At 39.8% G+C, this 24,275-nt stretch overlaps 1 protein-coding gene across 6 annotated transcripts in view; it reads left to right on the top strand.

Moving 5' to 3' along the window:
• RCBTB2 (RCC1 and BTB domain containing protein 2) overlaps positions 1-24,275 on the top strand; it is a 56,165-nt gene that overhangs the window by 16,564 nt on the left and 15,326 nt on the right. For 5 of the 6 annotated variants that reach the window (XM_020993798.2, XM_020993800.2, XM_020993797.2 and 2 more), the window contains exons 2-9: positions 1,295-1,365; positions 6,679-6,837; positions 7,517-7,667; positions 10,564-10,730; positions 11,537-11,695; positions 12,357-12,464; positions 17,660-17,802; positions 23,316-23,506. In XM_020993798.2, coding sequence (XP_020849457.1) covers positions 1,318-1,365; positions 6,679-6,837; positions 7,517-7,667; positions 10,564-10,730; positions 11,537-11,695; positions 12,357-12,464; positions 17,660-17,802; positions 23,316-23,506 — 1,126 coding nt within the window. In that variant the 5' untranslated portion in view covers positions 1,295-1,317. The remainder of the gene's footprint in view (positions 1-1,294; positions 1,366-6,678; positions 6,838-7,516; positions 7,668-10,563; positions 10,731-11,536; positions 11,696-12,356; positions 12,465-17,659; positions 17,803-23,315; positions 23,507-24,275) is intronic. The other variant, XM_020993801.2, reaches the window with a different exon arrangement.

Genomic DNA, 24,275 nt, shown 5'->3' with positions numbered 1-24,275 from the left:
AAGTTTCCCTTTTTTCAGCTGAAGAAACCAAGTATTGTCAAGTAATGTCCCACAGCTCACACATAATTAGCAGAGATACTGCCGTAATATATGTTTCTTTAAGTTAGTGGGGTTTTGTTCTTATGTATTATATTGTAAATGGAGTACTAATTGTGGTGAGATTTATCATATTGAATTTTCTGGCTTTGGTATTTAAAGTTTGGGCTATAATCAAGTTAATTGGACCCACCTTAGTAAACCAGGAAATCAACATTGGTAAGTTGGCATAACCCTGCCTTTTAGAGAGAAATAAATAGTATTTCATTTAATTAACCTATAAATATGGGACCAGACATTTCATTGTATAATCTCAGAATTCCATTTAAAATTTCTTGTGGTCTGCTGCTCTATTTGTTCCTTATTATGTAAATTGTGAGTATTTTCCAATAGAGCCCGTTCTGATATTGCCTACAAGATGAGGAGAAGGAATTTTGGAGATAAGATAGGATGCTGTTTCAGGTCACACTATCCATTACAGCCATTGCTACTCATTCATCCTTTTCATTCGTTACGTCTTTATTTTCTAACTTGTAAAATCTATGTCTCGATAAAACAGAGAACTCATTTAGACTTTCCAGTTGTAAGGAACATAACAAATGACAATGATAGTTCATCAAAGTGTGAAATTTATTTTCCTTATCCATAGAAAGAAAATTCTGAAATGAAAAGGCTTTGTTCCAGTTTTTTTGCTAAGACTGAAAAACTTCCTTTATCTCAAATGCTGTCTTTTAAAAAATTTTTCTTTCAAAATATTTTTTTGATATACTTTTTCTTTAAAACAAAACAAAACACTAGAAAACACCGTCGCTTTATAATGACTCCAACCCACCCACCTCACCATAATCCTCTTTTGTAACAAATACACGAAGTCAAGCAAAACAAATCAGCATATTCCGTGGATTTGAAAAATAGGTCTGTTTGCACCTGTAGTCCACCATGTCTCCTCTCAGAGACAAGGAGCACGCTCCCTGAAGTTAAGATTGGAAGTGCTGACTTTCTTAGAGTATGTAACGAGGATTTATTGGAGGGACAAAGAGTGGTTTCAGAATAATTGTAATCCCTAAATTTCAACCTTGAAGAACTATGAATTCCCATGCTCAAATATGAGATTTTTCTTCCAGCTCCTTCCTCTTCTCTCCACTTTTGAGCTGAATTTGACCGCTCTGCTGTTTTAGTTAAGAATGGCACGGTTTTGGTTTGACAGGGCCCGTGAAACATGAAGAGTGTTGATTTTTACTGTGCATTTTTCCTTCAGGGATTGCCCAGAAGCAAGACCACATGGAAGCCAAGCGTTCGCGTTGTCTCTCTTCTGGAGCACGTGCACAGGTTAGATCAGAACATTCTGCTTCCTTGAGACATGTTTGCTATGTTGTTTGATTTCGTTCAGTAAAGGTCAGTGTTCTTACCATTTTCATATGATAGTTACAAATTAACATAAATGGATCCATACATTCTCCCTTTAATATAGTACAACTCTATTATAACATGGCTTCATTATCACTGTCTGACTATGTTACGGGTCAAATTACATCTCCTGAAACATAACAAGTAAAAATGGAAAAAGTCTGATAGAACATGACTAGCCATCCCACTTGGATTTTTACCAATTTTGTCCACCATTAGCCATGTTTGAGAAGGTGTACTACTGCATAATTTCATTTAATTTTGCCGTTTTGATATTATCAGGAACTAACTTGATAGTGAATTCTACAGTCTTCCATTGATTATCATTATTTTCCTTTCACTTGTTATATCATTCTTTAGCTTGCTTTCGTAATAAATATCCATAAAACTTTTGTCACATCATTTCCACATTATTCAAATACTCATATAGTTCTGTGATGCCAGTGATGTGTATATTCCCTCTAGTGCTGCATATTCCAATACATCTTCCATTCATTCATGCATTCCCATTTGACACATTTATTGAATGACTGCTATGTCGGATGAAGTCAGCAAGCATTTAATAAGGGCTTTACTTTGTGCTAGGCATTGTGCTAGGTCTTGGGGACGCTGACAAAACTGAAACAGTCCTTTTCCTTAAGAAGCTTAGCTTCTATTAGGAGTGTAGGGAACTGTATGAGCAAAGAGAAGTATATACAAAATATTGAGATTTTTTGGTCTGGACTTGTGATTTCGTTGGCATCTCTGCACCTGACCTGGAACTTAAGAGTCTTACAGAGTTGCCTGAGGCAACTTAGACTTGCCAAGGGTCCCTGACACTGAGGGGTGTCAGGTGGGACTTGAGCCCCGGTATGCTTGGGTACAAGGCTGCCTGGTTCTCTGAACAGTACATATAGCGCTCTAAGAATACAAATGCAAAATATAGATGCAAATTGGATACACAGTAGTTTCTGGTGGTTTGGAAAAGAGGGTTCTAACAAAGTGAGAGTTTGGGATAGACCTCATGTAGGATGTGGCACTTCAGCCAGAGGACAAAATGAGGCAGCCTGTGCAAAGGCATAGGAGATAGAATGACACGGACAGAAAACAGGAAGGAGGCCAGTTTGGCTGGATAGACTGTAGAGTTCATGTAGGTGAGTAATATTTAATGAACTTGGAAAAGAAGGCCGGAGTTGGATTATGAGGGGATTTGAATGCCAAACAAAGGAATTTATATTTCATTCTACAGGTGTTTGGGAGCCACGTCGGTTTCTTGAGTGAGGGCAGTTATGTAGTCAGAACTGTGCTTTATGAATATCACATTTGCAGTTATGTGGAGAAAAGGAGAGAAATGAGATAAAGATATCAGGGCTAGCCTCAGTATCAGTAAGGCATGGGTTCAAGTTCCATTTTATCTTTGTGATTATGGGCAAGTCACTTCAATTTTAGTGCCTTAGGCAAAGTTGGGGAACACTTACCTATGTGAATTGGTAGAGTCAGTCTCCTCTCCAGAAGCCCGTTTACTGGATTTACAGAGGTTCAGATAATATAAAACTGAGGATAAGAAACAAAAAATATTTTTCTCTGTGATTTTGTTTTTCTCTTTAGGCAATTGGAGTTAAGTGACTTGTCCGGGGTCACACAGCTAGTAAGTGTCAAGTGTTTGGTCTGAGTCCACATTTGAACTCGGGTCCTCCTGACTTCAGGGCTGGTGCTCTATCCACTGCGCCACCTAGCTGCCCCCTCTGTGATGTTTGAATAAAGCAATTATATTTAATAAAATTTAACTTAAATTTAATAAGAATTATCTTGATTAAGCAGTCAGTAAACATTTATTAATCACCTACTATGTGCCAAGCACTGTGTTAAGCACTGGGGATACAAAAGGAGGCAAAAGACAGCCCCTGCCCCCAGGAAGTTCACAATCTAATAGATTGTGATTTGCTCAGGCTGTTATTAAAATTACTGACATTCACATTTACTGAGCATGTGCTAGCTGCAGATACTGGAGATAGTCCAGATATGCCAGGAGTGCTAAACTGAAGCCAGCCTTAGCAGTGGGGCTTTATGGCAATTGGCCATGGTAATCTACACACTGATAATTGAGAGCTACCTCTGCCTACTACTGCAATGAACTGTTTTTACATAGGCATGGCAATATTTATTTCTATGCTTAAAAGATATTAAATTAGAGGCTCTGTGAGGTAGACCATATTCCTTGGATCTTTTTAGAAAAGCTTTCTTCTCTGCCTGTGCCTTATTCATTTTTGGTCACATAGCTGGACAGATTAGTATGTTTGGGCTCTCCTTCTTGAGGCTGGACAGATTGGTATGTTTGAGCTGTAATCCTTCCCCTTCAGAGATGGCTGCATTCCATTCAAGAAGCCCTGCAGTGATTAGTGGACAAATAAATATGTCATTTTACGTGTTGGTTCCTGACTGCTGACAGTAGTAAGAATGTGTTTTCCTCTGTGAACTAAGCAGATGAAATTCCTTGAGACTGACCGATTGTGGCTAGAAGATTGCATGTTCCTTGCTTAGCAGAAGCTCATTCCAAAGAATTCCAAACTTAAATGATCCCTGAGTTTGGAGGCATTCCTAGGAAGCAATAGTACTCCACAGGCTTAGGACATTTGGAGGGTCAGTGCCCCCATGTTACCCCACTGGGCCTCTAATGGCTAAACCTGAGCAACCAGCTAATGCCCAACAAACATCAATATGTTGCTAGATTCAAGGAATACTCCTTTGGTGCATGCATGTCCCTTAGCTGACACACCAACTATCTGTCATATAAGCAACACATTAGGTTGAGAGCAGAATGGTTTATAGAGGTGTCAGGGTAGATAACTAATTACAGGGCTTGCAAATATGCTTTTGATCGGGGAACCTTAGGAGAAACATTATTGAGGGGTGGGAAGAGGCTGTGAATTGATTTTCTAGACAACTGAATAACCCTTTAAACACTCCTTTTTTGGGGGTGGAGTTAGAAAGAATAATCAGCTTGAAAACAGAAGGCCCAAGTGTGCCAGCTATTCACTGTAACTTTGGGGAAGTCATTGGATTTCTCAGAACTTTGTATTTTTCATCTTTAAAATGGAATTATAATACCTGTCTGTGTCCATACATGTGCATGTGTGCACACACATGCCCACACACACATACACACACAGAGTTCCAAAAGTCTTAGTGTAGTTTTAATCTACTGAAGCTTAAAATAAGCTAATATGGTGTGGGTGTGTGTGTGGGGTGTGTGTGTGTGTGTCTTTGTAGCTATAAAACATTATCTTTATTTTAGTTAATAATAATAATATGTTAGATTTCTGTCTTCTTAAATAAAACATACAAAATATAATTTAACCTTTTCTTGATGATTTGTTACAAATGTCTGTTATTGTACTGTGCTGTAACTTTAAGAGCCACTGATATGTTTAGGTATGTTAGCTCCCACCCTAAATGTCTTAAGAGTGCTGGGATTTTCCTTCCTGCTTTTTATAGTTCTTTTGTCTCCTCCCTTTGCTGCCAATTGTTGCTTCTAATTTACTTCCTATTTTTGTAAACTGTTGTTTGGCCATTGGCCATCAGATGCTTTGGCTGTCACATATAGTTCATGGTCTTTGTGATGGCTATTTGACTCTCAAAGATTTTTTTGTTTGTTTTTCATTTCCTTCTGAGTTCAAGGTTGTATGCCCCAGGATAGAGTTTCTAAGAAGTCTGATATGGCAGATGAATGGGCATGTTACTATAGCTATAGCCCCAATAAAATAAATATTATTTAAATTGGATCATTTTCAATGTAATCCTCCCCCTGACAGGCACATTCCAGAAACAAATTGGTAATATTCATATTCTAGCTGTGTGTATTTTTACTTGTATCTAATGCCTGGAATTTTCTTCCTTCTAATTTCCTACCTCCTGGCTTTCTTGGCTTCCTTAGCTAAAATCCTACCTTCTGTAAGAAGCCTTTTTACATCCTCCTTAATGCTAGTATTTTCCATCGAAGCAGCTTTTCCCTTTTCTTTAATCTCTGGTTCCATTACTTAATAGATGTGCAACCCAAATGAGGCCTTGCTTGCTCACAAGAACTGCTGCCTTCCCCCTTTCCTCTAAAATTATCTTGGCATTTATTTTGTACATATTTTATAACTACTTAACATGTGTACATGTTATTTCCCCCAGTAAAATGTAAGCTTCTTAAGGGCAGGGCTTGTATTCAAATTTGACCTCTTACATTTATTAGCTGTGTGATCCTGGGCAAGTCATTTAGCCTCTGCTTGCTTCAGTTTCCTCAACTGTAAAATGGGGATAGTAATAGTACCTGCCTCCCAGGGTTATTGTAAGGATCAAATGAGATGATATTTGTAAAGCACTTAGCATATGATACCTGGCATCTTGTCTGTATCAGGTTTTTTTGTATATTGTTTCCCCCATTAGATTGTGAACTTCTTGAGGGCAGGGACTGTTTTTGCCTTTTTTTGTATCCTCAAAACCTAGTACAGTGTGTGGCACATAGTAGGTGCTTAATAAATGCTCACTGACTTGACTCTATTTGACTCAGAAGGCTTTCTTTGGATGCTGATGCTTGTAACCTGATTACACAAAATCTCAGTGTCCCTTTCTGTTCATCCTTTCACCAGAAGAAAACAAAAGCTCTGAGCTCTCTAGTAGAAGGTCACACAAAACTTGTTGCTAGGTTGGAACTTTGAATGACTTTCCTGGAATTGTTTTCAGGCCAGCTCTTTTCCCAGCTCTTATTTTGGTTATGACCTTTCCCCTTCTCTTTGGTTTTACTATAATGCACCAGCTCACATGCAGGCAGTAGCCAGGACAGCAGAATTCTTCTGCTTTGTATTCAGAGCCAGCCTGGTGAGCAGAGCTATGTTTAGAGCCTTTTCAATATTTAAACTCATGGCTAAATATTTTGCTCCTTAATACCCAGCCTCAAATGATCTACACATGTCTCTACAAAAGTTAGGAGACTTACTAGCTTAATTCTATCTAACGGCCTTGAACCTTTGTTACTTCAACAGGCAGTTGGAGTAGTTTTGTTTTTAGGGATCAGTCCCTCTATGTGAGAAATTAAAATCACCCTGGTTCATTAAAATCATTAAAAAGGTCATTCCTCCTTAAAAGCAATATTATCTTCAGTGCTAGAGGAGCCACTGTGAAGTCACTTAAACAGTGTTATAAAGTTGAAAGGGCAGAGAAAACCAGCTTCCCCATAAATACTCTTAATATGTTCTTGCTTTTTCTTCTCAGGTAGCAGAGGATGGGTTTTTATCTGCACTGAAGATGCTAGATGTGGGAAAGTGGCCAATTTTTGCCCTTTGCTCACCAGATGAGCTGAAGTTAATTCGTCAGGCCTGTGTCTTTGGCAGTGCTGGCAATGAAGTTTTGTATTCTACAGAAAATGATGAGGTAATTTGCAGAACAGACCCACCACTATCCATGTTTTCAGTGTTTAGTCTTCATATTGTAATTAATTGGCTGATATATCTTTTTTGGTGATCTCCAGACCCTTGAAAGATAAGGAATTAAGGTAAAATGAGCAAGGGTGAGTGGGAGGGGAGGGGAAGATTATGGGCAGAGTGCTGGGCCTGGAGTCAGGAAGATGCATCTTTCTGAGTTCAAATCTGGCCTCAGATACCTAGTAACTGTATGACCCTGGGACAAGTCATTTAACCTTCAGTTTCCTCATCTGTAAAATGATCTGGAGAAGAAAATGGCAAGCCACTCCAGTATCTTTGCCCAAACAGGGTCATGAAGAGTTGGACACGACTGAATAAATGACTGAACAACAACAAATGTAATACAGCCTTTATCTTCTTTTGTGAGGTCTTGCTCATGCTTTGACATAGGATCATTATAACATCTTAGATTTAGAAGTGGATTGGGATTTAGAAGTCATCTAGGCCAACCCCATTTTACAGATGAGGAAATCAAGGCCCAGAGACTTGAACAAGGTTACACAATTGAGAGAGCATAGATTTGGACCTCTGATGCTCTGATTCTAGCTACATTTTGCTTTTCCGTGTTACTTAATTTATGCGTCTTTCACCAAGTGACTCCATGAAGCTGAGAGTTTACTTTCCCACAGGTTTTTGTGCTTGGCACCAATTGTAGCGGCTGCTTGGGAACGGGTGATATCCTGCATTCCATTGAACCCCGTCGAGTTGATCACTTATGCGGCAAAAAAATAGCCTGCCTGAGCTATGGAAGTGGTCCTCATGTCGTCATTGCAACGGACGGTAATGTAGGAATACAAATACCACCCTTGAATCTTCGCTCCATTCCTTGTTCATTAACAGAAGCTTAGGTTCCGCCCCTATGGTGAGTGAGCACCGTGTCGTTGTTGAGACCCTGTGATGTGCCCACTATAATTCGGTGCAGTAGGTGTTGAACAGAACATTTGCAGTCTCATGCAAATGTTGGCTCTGCCACCATTGAGCTGTGGAGCTCCTGTGATGACAGAGGGTGAATACAGTTGAGCTTTGAGAGTGCACTGGGGCAGTTTGGTTTGCAAAGGTAATTTCTGTTTTGTTGAGTAGAGGCTTCTTAAAATACAATTCATTCCTTCTTCAAATGGCATTAATTAACTCTGACTTTATTGGAGAAGCTCTAGAACTCTATATGATCTTGCACAGATGGGCTGCTAGCCTCAGAGTCTTAGAAGAACTAGAAATGGCATTTGACAAAATCTCTGTTTTATTTCCCTAAATTTTGGAAAGAACAGTCAAATTATATAAGTCAGTCCTTTAAGAGGGTTGCATCATATGTGGCAGGAGTGACAAAATTGACCCAGATCAGATGTTTTAGAGTTTTGACCAATTCTTTTTTTTCAACATATAGTTGCCGTAAAAAATGCAGTTTATGACAACAAATATTATTACTAGTAATATGGCATATTGTTTTTTTAAAATAAGTTTTGTTGATGCCTTTTGTTTTTAACAGCACAGTCATTTTTAGATATGTATGTCTCCCAACCCACCTGCAATGAGGTATTCCTTGTAACAAAGAAAACCAACAAACAAAGTAGGTCTAAGAGTTTATGCAGTAGTCTGCACCCATAACCCCTCACCTCTCTCCTGAAAGGAAGAAAGTATTTCTTTATTCCTTCTCTGGGGGCAGGATGGGTCATTACAAGAACTCAGAAGGGATACAATGTAAAGCAATGAGCATGATTAAAAATGAGAAAATCAGATAGGACAGAGATGAAGGAATATAGACTGTAAGCTCCTTGAGGGCAGGGATGGTTTAACTTTTGTCCTTGTCATCCCCAGCACTTAGCACGTTGCCTTGTATGTTTTAAATGCCTAATAAATGTTTGCTGAATTGAATTGAATTGAGTGTAAGAGTTATTTAAGCTAGAGGAATTGGGGCCAGTGGGAGAGCAACAGATATTAAATTTTGAATATGATTCTAAATGATTAGTTGTGTTTTCTGTTTCCATTAAGTATAAATCAAGAAAGACCAGACTTAATTCGAGGTGGCAGCTGGGGAGGGAGGGGCAATTGAAATTGCTCATAGACAGCGCATCATGAATATAAGGGTTGTTATCAAGTTAGGCTCTGAAGTTTCATTCTCTGAATATTATTAAGAATAAAGTTGATAGTCATCTCATAGAATTGAAAAGGACCCCATCATTTTACAGCTGAGGTAATCGAGGCCCAGAGAGTGAGAGTTACTGAACCAGGTCTAGAACTCACCAGGGTCAGTGCTACTACTTCTATGCTGCCTCTCTTTTGGTTGAAGCCCCATCAGGACATGAGAAGGGGAGACAAAATAGTGTCAGTATAAAAATTGGTCTTTAGAGTTAACAGGACTTCTATTTAACTTCAAGAAGATGGTTTACAGTAAGAAATAATCCTCTGCCTCTTCCCTGAGGAATCTTTTTAAGTAGGTCATGTAGTCTAGTAAACAACTTGGTTTTTAAAAAAGAAAAGAACTTTTTAATGTATCCTTAAACCATTTAATTTTCAAACTAAAGTCCGAACTCTGAACAATGTCAGAATTAGCCAGATAATCTTCATTTATCCATGTAAGACCTGTCTTGGGAAAACAAATTGGCATTCTAAGTACCAAGGCAACACCATTAAAAACCAGAAACTAGTAGCACTCTAAGAATGTGAATAAAACCTCCGTTTGCCTATCAAGCCCACTTCTTTACATTCTTCACAAGATAGATTTCTATAAAGGGAGTGTGGTATACTGAAAATGGCACCAGTTTCAGAAGACCTAGGTTTTAGTCTCACTTCCTGTTTGACACTAAACAGTTCACTTAATCTGTCTGGGCTTTGGTTTCCTGATCATAAAATGTGTGAACCACATTAATTACTCTCTGAGGCCCATCCTAGTTCTAAAAGGCTATGAACAGAATAATCTCAGGAAAGCTGGTTTGATGTTACCCCGTGCTTTCTGTCAGATGGCAGGGATTACTTCAACACTGCATAAATAAGCAAAGAAATTGATCCTAGTTTCCTTATGTACAAAATGTGTTATCTTCTGCATAGTGCTGTTGTAAGGAAAATGATTTATAAACTATAAAGTGTTAATTAAATGTGATATTATTATTGTCATTTCTGATAATACTTGCCCAGTATTGACAATGGTATAGTTTGGAGTTTAGCATAACATATTGTTCCTTACTTAGAGGCAGTATGGTGCTAGAAGGCTGTCATTTGAGTCGAGAAGATCTGGATTCAGGTGTTGCCTCTGACCTATACAAGCTGTGAGACCATGGGTGGGCCATTTAACTTCTCAGTGCCCTAGGCAACTTTCTAAGACTATATGATACAGAAGTGTTGCATTGAGAGTTCCCCACTCTGATGAAATCATAGGCCTGAACCTCCTCCCTCCTTACAGTAACAACAGAATAAAATCACTATTTATTAGAAATCAGTCCTCCAATTTTTAGGCCTTCCTATCAGCTTTCTGCTTCGAAGAGTCATCTTGTTGTCCAGGCATGGAAACTAAAGTTTTGACTTTTAAAAAACTTTCTTTGCAGGCTGGGTTTGGTGGTTGAAGCTGGGGAAGGTGATTAATATTCTAATTCAGCTTCATTTATTAAATTATTATGATACATAGTTGCTTATAATGAAGATAATTCTCATAGAAATTCTTTATCTTGCTCTTTTTTATTTTCAGAAGGAGAAGTGTATACCTGGGGCCATAATGCTTATAACCAGTTGGGCAATGGGACAACTAATCATGGTTTAGTACCTACCCACATCTCTACCAATTTAGGAAACAGGAAAGTCATTGAAGTGGCCTGTGGATCTCACCATTCCTTGGTGCTGACATCTGATGGTGAGGTAAGAGTGCTCAACATAAATATGGTTCCTATTCTCTCTCTGTAGGAAGAAGATTGGAGAGATTCTTATGACCATCCCCCTCAAAAATGGGTCAGATGGTTGGAGTAACTATTTGGGGATCTAAAAGTTGGCACTTAAGTCTCCTAAACTTGCTTACACCCCCTCTCCCCCATTGTGACTTGATCTTCTCCTCCTCCTCATTTATTAATATTCCTTGGGCTTGAATTCTACCTTTATCAATAAGGTACCTATAACTACCTATATACTATATATGATACTACCTATAACATTTTGAGACTTCTCTGACATTGTTTTTATGTTGTGACAGTGAAGTACAAAAACCACCAGGGGTGAGTGTCTTTTACTGAAATATAAGAAAAAAGGTTTTGGCCAAATGTGGCCCTGTCTTATATTTTACAAAAAATATTTTCTTAAGTGGAAAACACGTATCCAATGTTTTTAAAATAATCACACATATACACACAGTCACACATATGTGAGAAGCAGGCTGTGTGGCACAGTGTGTATGTTAATTTAAAAACACTTGCCATCAGATATCAGCACCAAGGAATGGTGAGACCCACAGGCCACTTCAGCAGCTTTCTTGTTTGTGACCCTTGTCAGTCATTTATCCTCTCCTTGCCTCAGTTTCCTCGTCTGTAAAAGATCTACCTCGTGGAGTTGCTGTGATCCTAAGAGGACTATAAGAGTGTGTCATTACTGTTGTTAGCAAGGGTTTCATTGTTCAGTTGAGATGATTCTTGAGTTAATGTGGAGTAAGAGATTCCTGCTTTCTCCTCTAATAGGTATTTGCCTGGGGTTACAATAACTCTGGACAGGTTGGGTCTGGCTCCACAGCCAACCAACCCATTCCTCGAAAAGTGACTGGCTGCTTACACAACAAAATCGCTACAAACATAGCTTGTGGCCAGTTTTGCTCAATGGCCGTGGTGGAGAGCGGCGAGGTAAGTAGAAGGCTTCCACTAGGAATGTTGGACAGTGTGGTAGTTTGAGACTTGTTTTTACAAAGCAAATTCTCATGTCCTGCATCAGTGCCTTCAGCAGACAATATGGTTCTTATCATCTGGGGCTGTGGTTTTTGTTTCCTATAGAAATCTGCATCTAAATCCTCCAGCCCTTCATCACCTGGCCCCTTCTTTCCCTCCCAGGCTTTTTACCCTTTACTCTCCCATGCCGCATATACTCTGTGCTCTAGTAACATTGGCGTCTGTGCTGTTCTTCACACAAGTCACTCCCATCCCTTGATTCTGGGCATTGTCTCTGGCTCTCCCCCATGCCGGAATTCTCTCCTTCCCCATCTCTGCCTCCTGGTTTCCTTGATTTCCTTCAAGTCTCAGCTAAAATCCCACCTTCTTCAGTAAGCCTTTTCTGGGCCCCTTTTAATGTTAGTGCTCTCCTTCTGAGAATATCTCCAGCTTATTGTATATATATATATATATCGTGTTTGTACATAGTTGTTTGCCTGTTATCTCCTCCTTTAGATTGTTGGCTTCTTAAGGGCAGGGACCATTTTTGCTTGTATTTGTATCTCCAGTACTTACCACAGTACCTTGCATATAGTAGGCACTTACTAAATGCTTATTGACTTGTTTGGTCTCTTTCAAGGTTTATGTCTGGGGATACAATGGAAACGGGCAGCTTGGACTGGGCAGCAGTGGTAATCAGCCAACGCCCTGTAGAATAGCAGCTTTACAAGGCATTCGGGTGCACAAGGTATGTTCGTTGGGTCATATTCTTCAGCCTTCTACACAGCAAAGAAACAATATGTTGCCAGTATGGTTTTAATAGCATGATTGTGACTTGAGCATCAGAGATCATCTCAATGACAAATATGCCCTTTTCCCATTCCATCCCTCTCCTTCCCCACCCAACACTGTTCTCTCCATTAAGTCCAGCCATCCTTCAGCAGATGTATACTTTTGTATCCAAGGAGTTCAGTACCTTGTTCTCTGTATTTCTGTTCATCTCAACCCCTGCCCTCATGTTCAAGGACTTCATTCAGTATGGAGTCTGACTTGCCCGGTCAACAGCCACCTCAGCTGCAAAGATCTCTGTCTTGGGGGCAGCTAGGTAGCAGTAGATAGAGCATCGGCCTTGGAGTCAGGAGGACCCAAGTTCAGATCCAACCTCAGGCACATAACACTCACTGGGCTGTGTGACTCTGGGCAAGTCACTCAACCCCAATTGCCTTACCCAAAAAAAAAAATCTGTATCTTCACCCCACCTCAGCCACAGACAGGAATTACCACAGTAACCTTCCTCTCAGCGTCACTGGGCTGTTGAGCTCTGAACTTCTGTCTTTAACCATGACCTCCTCTCTATCCATTCTTCCTCTGCCTCGCTCCTCCAATCCTGTTCTTTGTCCTTATGGTGACCCTGAGGCCTTCTAGCACACACTGTTCTTCCAGTTCATCACTGCTGATGTTTCCTGCCTTCACAGTTTTATAATGAGCTGTTCATCTCTCCACTGTCCTCTGCCTTGAATCTCTTTCCTCTCTTATCCTGTTGCCACTCACATTTTGCGAGACTCTGACTTCAGATTTCTCATCTACCTCTCCTGCTTTGCTGGGAAAATCATGCAACTCTGATGACAACGATGGGGTCTAGGACAAATTTGTTTCCTGTTCTTAATTGGGTCCTTACTGCTTCACATCAGTCCTTTTATTCTTCCTGCACCCTTTCTCTTTTCCCCTCCCCCTCCTCTTTCTCCTTTTTTCCTTCCTCCTTCCCCTTAGGAGCACTGAACAGCAGGAGCTGGAACAGAAGCTTTCTTCCAGTGAGCTTAATTCATTCAATCAGGAACCACTGGCTGGAGCCTTCTTGCTAAATGACTGCTTCTGCTGTCTGTTTCTATATGCAACTCTAAGAAAGCTGTTTGTTTGAACCCCTGCTGAGTCTTCCTCTCTTGCCAGATTCTTCAGTCTCTCAGCTATTCAGGACTTCTAGTCACCGAAGTATAAACTTCAAGAGTGATCCTTAATACAATATTTGTATCCTTGAGATAGTCTATGTAAAGTTCCATGTTCTTATCCTCCTTCCCTCCCCTCCCCCCCTCTATAGTCTAAATAAAGAAATTGTTAGCACAGTTCCTACCACATAGTAGGCGCTTAATTAAGGCTTATTTTCTTTCCTTCCTCCCAACCCCCTCCTCCTCCTTCTTTCACCCACATACCTAATCAGCTGCCTAATCTTGCACAATTCTACCACAACATTTACCACATCCTCTTTCCACTCATGTGACTGCTCTTCTAGTTCAGTCTTACCATCTCTTAACAGGACCAGCACAGTAGCAGTAGCCTTCTCATTGGTCTCTCTGCTTCCTATTTCTTGTCTCCCTCATAGAGCTGTCCAGTGAGTATTTCTGGTGCACAGCGTGGACCGTGTCAGTCCTCTGCTCAACAACTCCAGTGGCTTCCTGTTACCTGTAGCCCAAAATACAAACTTGCCAGCCTAGCATTTAAAAACACTCGCTAAGTTGCCTTCCTTCTACTCTTCTAGACTGATTTTACGTTTCTTCTTTATATAGTAATTTACACAGTGTTCCAGCCAGATTGGAATATCACTTATTCCAGGGGTGACTCAGCTCTTCATCTCCCACCTCTGTGCCTTTGTGCCGGCAGTTCTTTGTACCTGGAACATGTTTCCTTTATACCACTGCCTTTGAGAATCCCTGACTTCCTTCAGCACAGGTACCGCCTCCTCCATGAAGTCCTTCCTTAATCCCTACCCTGTACCTCTTGCCCCCTCAATTTGGTAATATCGTCTACTCTATCAAATTATCTTTTATCAATGTATGTGAATCCCAATAGAATGTAAGCTCTTTGAGGTTACGTCTTGGTTTTATTTTTATATCCATGGCGGCTAGCATTTTAATTTGCATTTTTCTTTTCAGTTCAGACTTGCAATTTCATCAGTGTGGTGAGCTAATTGGGAAACTCCCTCCACTGGTGCAAATGGACAACTCATTTGTAACTTATAGCCTTAGAGAGTCATTGCGGATGTTGGGAGTTTAAGTGGTTTGTCATGATCACACAGCTGGCTAAATATCAGAAGCTGGACTTGAACCTAAGTCTTACTGACTGTAGGGCTGACCTGCTATTTAATGTGTTTTTCATTAATTTTAGCAGTTTCTTCTTTCATAATCTCTCTTGACTAGACTCGCATCCATGTTAGCTAGGTATCAAATTGGGGCAGCATTCTTTTCTTTTCTTTCTTTCTTTAAAAATTTTTTGACATTTATTTTTATTTTATTTTTTCTCAGTTACATGCAAGCAAAATTTTTTTTTAACATTTTTAAAATTTTGAGTTTTATAGTCTTCTCCTCCCTTTTCTCCCCCCCCTTGAGAAGGCAACCAATTTGATGTAGATTATACGTGTGTAGTCATGCAAAACAATTCCATATTAGTCACACTGCAAAAGAAAACACAGACCAAAAAAAAATAATAATGAAAGTTTAAAAAAGTATGCTTCAGTCTGCGTTCAGACTCCATCATATCTTTCTCTGGAGGTGGATAGCATTTTTCATCATAAGTCCTTCAGAATTGTCTTGGATCATTGTATTGCTGAGAATAGCTAAGTCATTCACAATTGATCTTTGTGCAATATTGCAGTTACTGTGTACAATGTTCTCCTGGTTCTGCTCACTTCATTTTGCATTGGTTCGTATTAGTCTTCCCCCATTTTTCTGAAACTGTCCTGCTCATTATTCCTTATGGCACAACAGTATTCCATCACAATCATATAGTACAACTTGTTTAGCCATTCCCTAATTGATGGACATTTCAGTTTCCAATTCTTTGTCACTACAGAAAGAGCTGCTATAAACATTTTTGTACCTGTAGGCCCTTTTCCTTTTTCTTTAATCTCTTTGAGATGCAGATCTAGTAGTGATATTGCAAAGGATGTGCACAGTTTTATAACCCTTTGACCATAGTTGCAAATTGCTCTCCATAACGGTTGGATCAGTTCGTAATTCTACCAACAGAACATTGGTGTCCCAATTTTCCCACATCCCCTCAAATATTCGTTATTTTCCTTTTCTGTCATGTGAGCCAATCTGATATGTTTGAGGAGGTACCTCAGAATTGTTTTAATTTGTATTTCTCTGATCAATAGTTATTTAGAATATTTTTTTTCACATGACTATAGGTAGCTTTGATTTCTTCTTCTGAAAACTGCCTTTTTGACCGTTTGGAGAATGACTTGTATTCTTATAATTTGACTCATTTCTGAATGTATTTGAGAAATGAGTCTTTCATCAGAGAAATTTGGTATAAAAATTTGCCCCTAGTTTTCTGCTTTCTTCATAATTTTGGTTGTACTGGTTTTGTTTGTGCAAAAGCTTTTTAATTTGATGTAATAAAATTATCCGCTTTATATCCTGTAATGCTCTCTATCTCTTGTTTGGTCATAAATTATTTTCTTATCCATAAATCTAACTGGCAAAATATTCCGTGCTCCCCTAATTTGCTGGTGATATCACCCTTTATGACTAAATTACGTGCCCACTTTGACCTTTATTTTGGAATATAGTGTGAGATATTGGTCTATGCCTAGTTTCTTCCAAATTGCTTTCCAGTTTTCCTAATAATTTTTGTCACATAATGATTTCTTGTCCCCAGATGTTATAGGAGTGTGTCAAATATTGGATTACTATAGTCATTTACTATTACGTATTATATACCTAATCTAGTCCATTGATTAGGCACCACTCTTTTGAAAAAGATTTCTGCCATTGCCTTTGTAAACTGCAGGTTTGGACAAGACGGTTCCCTTTTTCCCTTGTGCGTGAGAAGAAATGAGTTGACTTTCAAATAGATGACAGGCTGCTCTCCGTAAGAGGTTATCCCAGTGTTTCCCATAGAACCAGTGTCCTCCCCCCGTAGTTTTTTTCCAGTGGTTCCAAAAGGTTTTGACCAGTCATCTTTTCCAGTATACATTACTTCTCAGTCTTATACACAGTATGCACTTAATAACTAAGTCTTGATTGAACTGAATTGCATGTTGGGAATCTCTCTACGTGTATAGGAACACAAAAATTATCTTTTTATAAATGAGTAAGATATGAAAATTGGGAAAATCAAATTGATTCTATTTTATTATTGATTTCATTCTGTATTACTGTCGATATTTTTGTAACTGCCCAAGTCATGTTTCATTTGTCTTAGAGTTAATTTTGAAAGTCAACTTTCCTGTAAATTACTTATTGTCTCTGAGTTAAGTTTAGAAGTTCAGTTCTCTTGCTGATCACTGTTCTCTTCTTGCCTCAAGGAAATCTGTTATCCTTCAGGGATGCAGATGGACACCAGGGAGTCTGGTCTGGTATCCAAGGTCCACTGTTGCTAAAATGACCTTGCAAGTGGACTCAAATAATGAACATTTTTTAGCAACCGAGTGGAAGGAGAGGTTGTTGCTAGCCCCCATTCCTAATTTCCAGCCAGTCATATTGTTCTTCCTACCTGGGATGCGTCAGACTGTATAACCAGTCATACTGTTTTTCCCATCCATGATGCTGCCTTTTATTCTGGAGGCTACTCCTTTTGTCTATAAAAGAGAGCTGTCGCCCTCAATTGGGGTTCTTGCTTTTCTGAGGGGGCTGAGACCCTGTTCATTGACAAATTCATGCTTTGTCAATAAATTGATAGTGCTTGGAACTTTGTGCCTCAGTTTTCCTTGATTTCAATCTTTACAGATGCAAATTAAATAGCTAAAGAATTTAAATGACCTTTTTGCTTTTTCCTTTAGCTTTGGAATTGACACTGGAGGGTTGGGCCCTAGAGAGTAGTGCCTTAACTGCCTGGGTGGGTTGCCACTTTCTTTTTTCATTTTGACTTTTGATCCACCCCAAGGTGGTATATTTTATTTCTGTCAATTGACAGGCATGAGTGGATTTGTTTGTCTCTTTGCAGATTGTCTGTGGCTATGCACATACGTTAGTGTTAACAGATGAAGGTCACCTGTATGCATGGGGAGCCAACTCTTATGGCCAGTTGGGTACTGGCAATAAAAGTAACCAGTCATACCCTACTCCAGTCTCTGTGGAAAAGGACAGGTAATACTTGCGTTTTCAAGAAATAAATGCAGCTTCAGTGAGGAAGGAGTAGATGTGGCAGAGAAGTACAAGGAATTTACCTCTTTTATTATTATGCCTTTTGGGGGGTTTGAGTGCCTAATGAATTCTGGATTTGTGACTGTCAATATAAGGAACTCCCAGCATGAAAACTCCCTTTACCAGTGTAGATCTGTAGTTCATCTTTAACTTATAGTCTTAGAGCATTGAGAGACTAATTGCCTTTGGACATGGGGGCAGCCAGTACAAAAGTATGGAGACAGGAGAGGAAGGGTCGTGGGTGAAGAACATCAAGACCAGTATGATTGGATGGTAGAGTACATGGAGTTATGCAAAGGTAGGATGAGAGTGGTTTGTACCAAACAAAGCAGTTTAGATTTTATCCTTGAGATAATAGGGAATCGCTGGAATTCGTTGAGTCAGAGAATTGTTGTGGTGTGGGAGTGGGGGGTGGGGAATAGGGTTAGGGGGTTGACATGTTTAGACCTGCACTTCAGGAAAATCATTTTGGCAACTGTGTGGAGTTAATAATTTGAAGTGAGGAGAGAGCTGGGGGAAGCAACCCTCTTAGAAGACTATTGTCCAGTCAAGAGGTAATGAAAGCCTGAATTGGTGTGGTGTCTGTATGAGTAGAGAACAGAGGTTTATATATAAGATAGATTGTGGAGGTAGAAACCACAAGATTTGGCAACTGATTGAATATATGAGGTGAGTAAGAGTGAGGAGTTGAGATTAAATCCCAGGAACCTGGGTTGCTGAAGTGATGGTGGTACTCTCAGGGGAAATCGAAGAGCTCAGAAAAGGATAGGTTTTAAAGGAAAGATAAGACATTCGTTTTTAGATGTGGTGTGTAAGCATTTAGCGATTTCCTATTGTGACAGTTTCCTATGGATGGCAATTAAGATTGGTGGTGAAAATATACAGTTTGTTTTGAGGAATAGGGACCATTAGCTAACACTTTGTAGGAAGGCAATTTAATTCAGCCATTGAAGGCACCAGGGAAGACTCAGAGTTTAGCTAAAGCAAAGTCTTTGATCTGACCATGCGGCTTGCATTCTTAATAGAGGTCATATATCTTGATATGGACATATATCTGATAAGAGGCAGAGCTGAGATTAGAACCTCAGTCTTTTTTTTAACATATCTTTTCAATGAATAAGAAACTATTTTTCTCTTCCCTCCCAACTCTTCCCACTCCATCGGAAAAAAGAAAAACAAAACTTTTGTAACAAGTATGCACAGTCAAAACTAATTCCTGTATTAGCCACGTTCAAAAAACACGTATCTCAGTTTGCCCCCTGAGTCTTTATGTCTCTGTCAGGACATAAGCAGCGTGTGTCACAAGGAGTCTTCTGGAATCGTGGCCAGTCACTGTGTTCATTAGCGTTCTTAAGTCTTGCAGAGTCATTGGTCTTTACGATGTTGCTTTATTGTGTAAGTTGTTCTGGTTCTGCTCACTTTGCTCTACGTCAGTTCATCTAAGTCTTCCCAGGTTTCTCAGAAACTGCCCCCTCCATCATTTCTTATAGCCCCAAATCGTATTTCTCTACATTTACGTACTGAAATTTGTTCGGCCATTCCCTAATCATCGGATGCCCTCTTAGTTTCCAGTTCTTTGCTGCTGCAAAAAAAGAACTGTTATAAATATTTTTTGTGCACACAAATCCAGCTTCCTTCGTCTGGTGTGGGCCATTATGTCCTTGTGCCTCGACTATGCAGTATTCAGTTTGTTGGTCTCCCTGTCTCAGGTCTCTCCCCTCTCCAGTCCATCATCTGTTCTGCTGCCGAAGTAATCTTCCTAAAATGCAGGACTGACCATATCACCCTCCCCATTACCTCAGAGATCAAATATAAAATCCTCTGGCTTTTCAAGCTCTTCATGACCTGGCTCCTTCAAACCTTTCCAGTGTTCTTACACTTTATTCTCCTCCATATTCTCTATAGTCCAGTGATGTTGGCCTCCTTGCTGTCCCTCAAACTCAACCCATCTTTTGACTGAGTATTTTCATAGGGTTCACAGCTAACCTCCATACCTAGAACACTTTATCTCCTCATTTCTGCCTCCTAGTTTCTCTGGCTTACTTCAAGTCTCAACTAAAGTACTACGTTTTTCAAGAACTCTTTCCTAATCCTCCTTAGTCTTAATGCCTTCCCTCTGAGATTACCCCCAAGTTGTCCTGTGGATATTTCCTATTTACATAGTTGTTTGCATTTTGTTCTGCTGTCCTTGTCCCCCTCCACTCTCTCCTCCTGTTAGAGGGTGACCTCCTTGAGAGCAAGAAGTCTGGTTTTTGACTGACCCATAGTAGCCACTTAATAAATGCTACTTGACTGACTCATGCTCTGTTGTTCTTTTCAATACACCATACTTACTGGGGGAAGCAGTTAAACATTTTGTTAGGCTTGTTACACACAGGGAGTATCCTAACAGATGAAGTTAGCTGTTAGCTTTACTGATAAAAACCTGGAAAAATCCTTCTTTCAGAATTAGCCTCTTGGTATGAGTCCCATTTTACATGAGCGGCCTTGGACCAAGGCACCTAATCACACTGAGGCATAGAGGTTCTCTCATAATTCTCTCCAATTTATTCTCATAACAACTAGCCCTGTTAGTAAAGCTCAAGTCTCAACAATGATTTCCTGTGTGGAGCAAGGAAGACCAAATTAAGACTAATCAGTGTTGCTTAGGGGGAGGGCAAAGAGGTAGTTTAGTCCCTCTTACACAGCCTACCTCCTTTCATAGTATGGGCCCCATCTATATAATTTCTATCTTCATACAGCCCCTTCTCTCCATTTATGTCTAGGCCCTACTCACCCCTCACCTGAACATTGCAACTGCCTTCCAGCTAGTTCCCCTACCTCACGTCTCTCTCCACTTGAGTCCATCCTCTACTCAGCTGCTAAAATGATTTGCCTAAAGTAAAATTCTGGCCATATCACTCCCCTACTCAATAAATTCCAGTGGTTCCCTGTTACTTTAAGGATCAAATGTAAACCCCTTTGTTTGGTATTTAATGTCCTTTACAATTTGACTCAAACTGACCTTTCTAGTCTTCTTATATTTTACTGCCTTCTATATTCCAACTATACTGAATTGCTTGCTATTCCTCTAACATGACACTTCATCTCCCATCTCTCTGCCTTTGTACTGGCTGTCCCTCATTCCTGGAATGCTTTCCCTTCTCACCTCCATCTCTTGGCTTCCATAGATCCCTTCAAGACTCAGCTCAAATGCCACCTTCAACAAGAGACCTTTCCCAGTATCCTCAGCTCTCCAAGCTCAACTAGGTTGGTCTTTGAATGATAGATATATTTGTCTCTGGAACTTTTCTTAAGGCCTTTCCACTTTGGTAGGACCTTCAAGAACATGACCTCTGCTGGGATAGCCTGCAAGAGCCCAAGAATTCTAATGATTTAGGGTAGAACTTTTACAGTGAAATGCTATTTGGTGCCAGGACCTCGGTTCAAATAATGGCACTGCCACTTTATCTCTTAGGGTCTCAGTTTCCTTATCTATAAAATGAGGGGGTTGGATAAGATGGCTATGAATGACCAACTTCCAGCTCTTAAATTTATGATCCCATGATTATGCTGTTTGCAAAATGTTTTGGCCCACCTTGATCACTTGATAAATGCTCATAAGAAAATTTAAAAGGCCTTGTTCATAGAACACAGAATTTTAGACTTGACAAGGACCTCTATGGCCATCTATTCCAACCCATATTTGAAAAGGAATCTCATAACATACTTGACTAGGGGTCATCCAACCTAAGCATTGGTGTATACATTATAGCTTTCTAAACCCCAGCCCTCTGACCCCACAAGTGTTATCTCCTTAAAGGCAGAGACCATTACATTTTCTTTGGCTCTCTCCTACCTAGCACAGTGTCTTGAATATATAGAAGGCAATTAATAAAAGATTGTTGAATCGAATTATTAATGCAGGCGTTTAAGAAGATTAACATGGCAGCACTGGGTGGGATGGATTGGAAGGGTGATAGATTGGCGGTCATGAAAGCAGTCAGAAGACTGGCTCTCATAGTTCAGGTGTAAAGTGATAAAGAACTGAACTAGGGTTGTAGCCCGGAAGACTGCAAAGGTAGTCTTGGTAGAATTTGGTAACTAGATTATGAAATGAAGGAAAATAACCAGAAATAGTAAGCCTTGGGTTTAGAACCAGGGTGACTAAAAGAATGGTGGCCAGTGACTGAAAGTAAGAAGCCAGGAGGTTTGCTGAGCTGGTTGTAGTCAGGCCCTATAAGTGCTAAGGATACAAAGAAAGACAAAAAACATGGACACTTGAGTGGAAAGATGAGTTTTCTTTTCTGCTTTGATGGATTGTTAAAGATACATTACTGTAACTAAATTATCAAAGCACCATGTTATCCATAAGGTTGTTCTAGGCATCACCTAATAGCCAATTCCAGAGTCACTTCACCTGGGTCTTTTGCATAATGACCTCAGAAGGCTTCACTCCTCTACATAAGAAACCAATAGCACCCAAGAAGGAAGAGTCAGGGATTTTCAGCATATTAATGGTTCCACACACACAAAACTCTTCATTTTCCCCTCAAAATGAGGCAACAAAGAGGCTGTTTTTTAATAGAACATTTTAAAGTAAGAGTTTGTGGAGCATCTTTTTCAATTATTTAATTTTTGATTTAAAAATGTTTCTATTAATATACATTTATTTTATTTCTTTCCCAGAATCTCTCTGCTCTGTTGGAGGAGGGAGGAAAAAAGGAAAAGTGAAACAAACCCTTGTAACAAATATGTACAGTCTAGCAAAACAGATCCTACCCTGTATCTGGAATGCTCTATCTCCTCACCTCTGCCTCTTAGAATCTCTGGCTGCCTTCAAAGCCCTGCTCATGTTCCTCCCACACAAGACCTCCTCTGACTCTCCCAGTTGCTAGCATCTTCTGTTCTTTGAAATTACATTGTATTACTTTGTATAAATTTTCTGTTTTCTTCCCAGTGTACAGGGTGTGCCCCTCCTAATAAAAAAAAATGTAAGCTCCTTGAGGGCTGAACAGTTTCACTTTTGTGCCTAGCACAGTGCCCTGGATGTTGTGGACATTTAATATACATTGAATTGAATTGAACGAGTGAAGTTTTAAGAGAAGTTTAAAAATACTTTGTTTTATTTCTTGAGTTTCTTGGGTTGTTTCAGTTTAATTGGAAAGTGGTATTCACAGTAAGATGCTGTATATGAAAAAAAGAAGGAAAAAAAAGATGTTGTATATGGGCACACTGGCAGGGAGGGCTGACTAATAGCCATTGATAGGATATTGTAGAAGTCATATTGAACCTCGAGGAGACAAAGTAGGTGTTTCATTGTTGCAGAAGCCAGTAGGGTATGTGTTCAGCTTCTGGGGGTAACTTAAATCAAGATGCAGTATGGACAGGTCTTTCAATGAAATGTGTGGTACAAGATGGCCTCCTCCTCCACCCCTCAGCTAATGTGGCATCCTTGTGTTTGCTCATGAACTTAGAGTGATCGAGATTGCAGCCTGTCACTCTGCCCACACTTCTGCAGCCAAGACCCAAAGCGGCCACATTTACATGTGGGGTCAGTGTCGGGGCCAGTCGGTGACTCTTCCACACCTCACCCACTTCTCCTGCACAGACGATGTGTTCGCTTGCTTTGCCACGCCGGCTGTATCATGGCGCCTCCTCTCTGTTGGTGAGTTTGATGGCATCTGATTTGGGGTGACGTCTGAGGACACATGGGAGACAGTGATGGTGACTTCACTTATATGGTTTGAGTGAAGGGCAGCCATGAAATGATGGATGCTTTATTTTCCTGTGATAATTCAGAGCAGGAAAAACATAATTTTCTGCCTAAGGGAGAGAATGTGTCTGGTTGGGCTGGCTGAGCTATGAGTATGTGAACTAAAAAAACCTTCCTTTAGACCAGAAATTCTTAAGAGATCCATAAACATGTTTTGTTTTGTTTTGTTTTTAAACTATTTTGGTAACTATTTCAGTGTAATAGGTTCAAGAGCCCTGCTCTGGATCTTCCCTGGAGCTAGAGGAGTTAGATGGTCTAATGGGTCCCCAAAATGATTTAGGCATACCCCACCTAACATCATTAATTGGTTCTGCAAAAACTTGGCATCAGGTGAAGCAATGTTACCAGGGCAGTTCCACAGGAGCAGTGGGATAGTCAACAAATTGATATTAAGGGGAGTTAATAGCATTGCCTGAACTGTTATTACTCTCCCATTCTGCACCCTGGATAATTGTCCAGATGGCTTGATAGTAGCCAAAAGGCAAAGAGGTAATTGGTTTGTTACATATCAAAGATATCATTACCAGACAGTGTTGGTTGGGATAATTCTATGTGAAATATGTTTTGGAAGCATTTAGCTTCTGTGAAAGGGATCTAATTTTACTGACAAATTCTATTAAAGTATTTTGAAATAAGCAGTCCAAATTCAGACTAAATGAAC

This window comes from Phascolarctos cinereus, unplaced genomic scaffold (assembly GCF_003287225.1).
Source record: "Phascolarctos cinereus isolate Bilbo 61053 unplaced genomic scaffold, phaCin_HiC Scaffold_726;HRSCAF=1367, whole genome shotgun sequence".
Classification (NCBI taxonomy): Eukaryota; Metazoa; Chordata; class Mammalia; order Diprotodontia; family Phascolarctidae; genus Phascolarctos; species Phascolarctos cinereus.
This window is presented reverse-complemented; position numbering and strand designations above follow the sequence as displayed.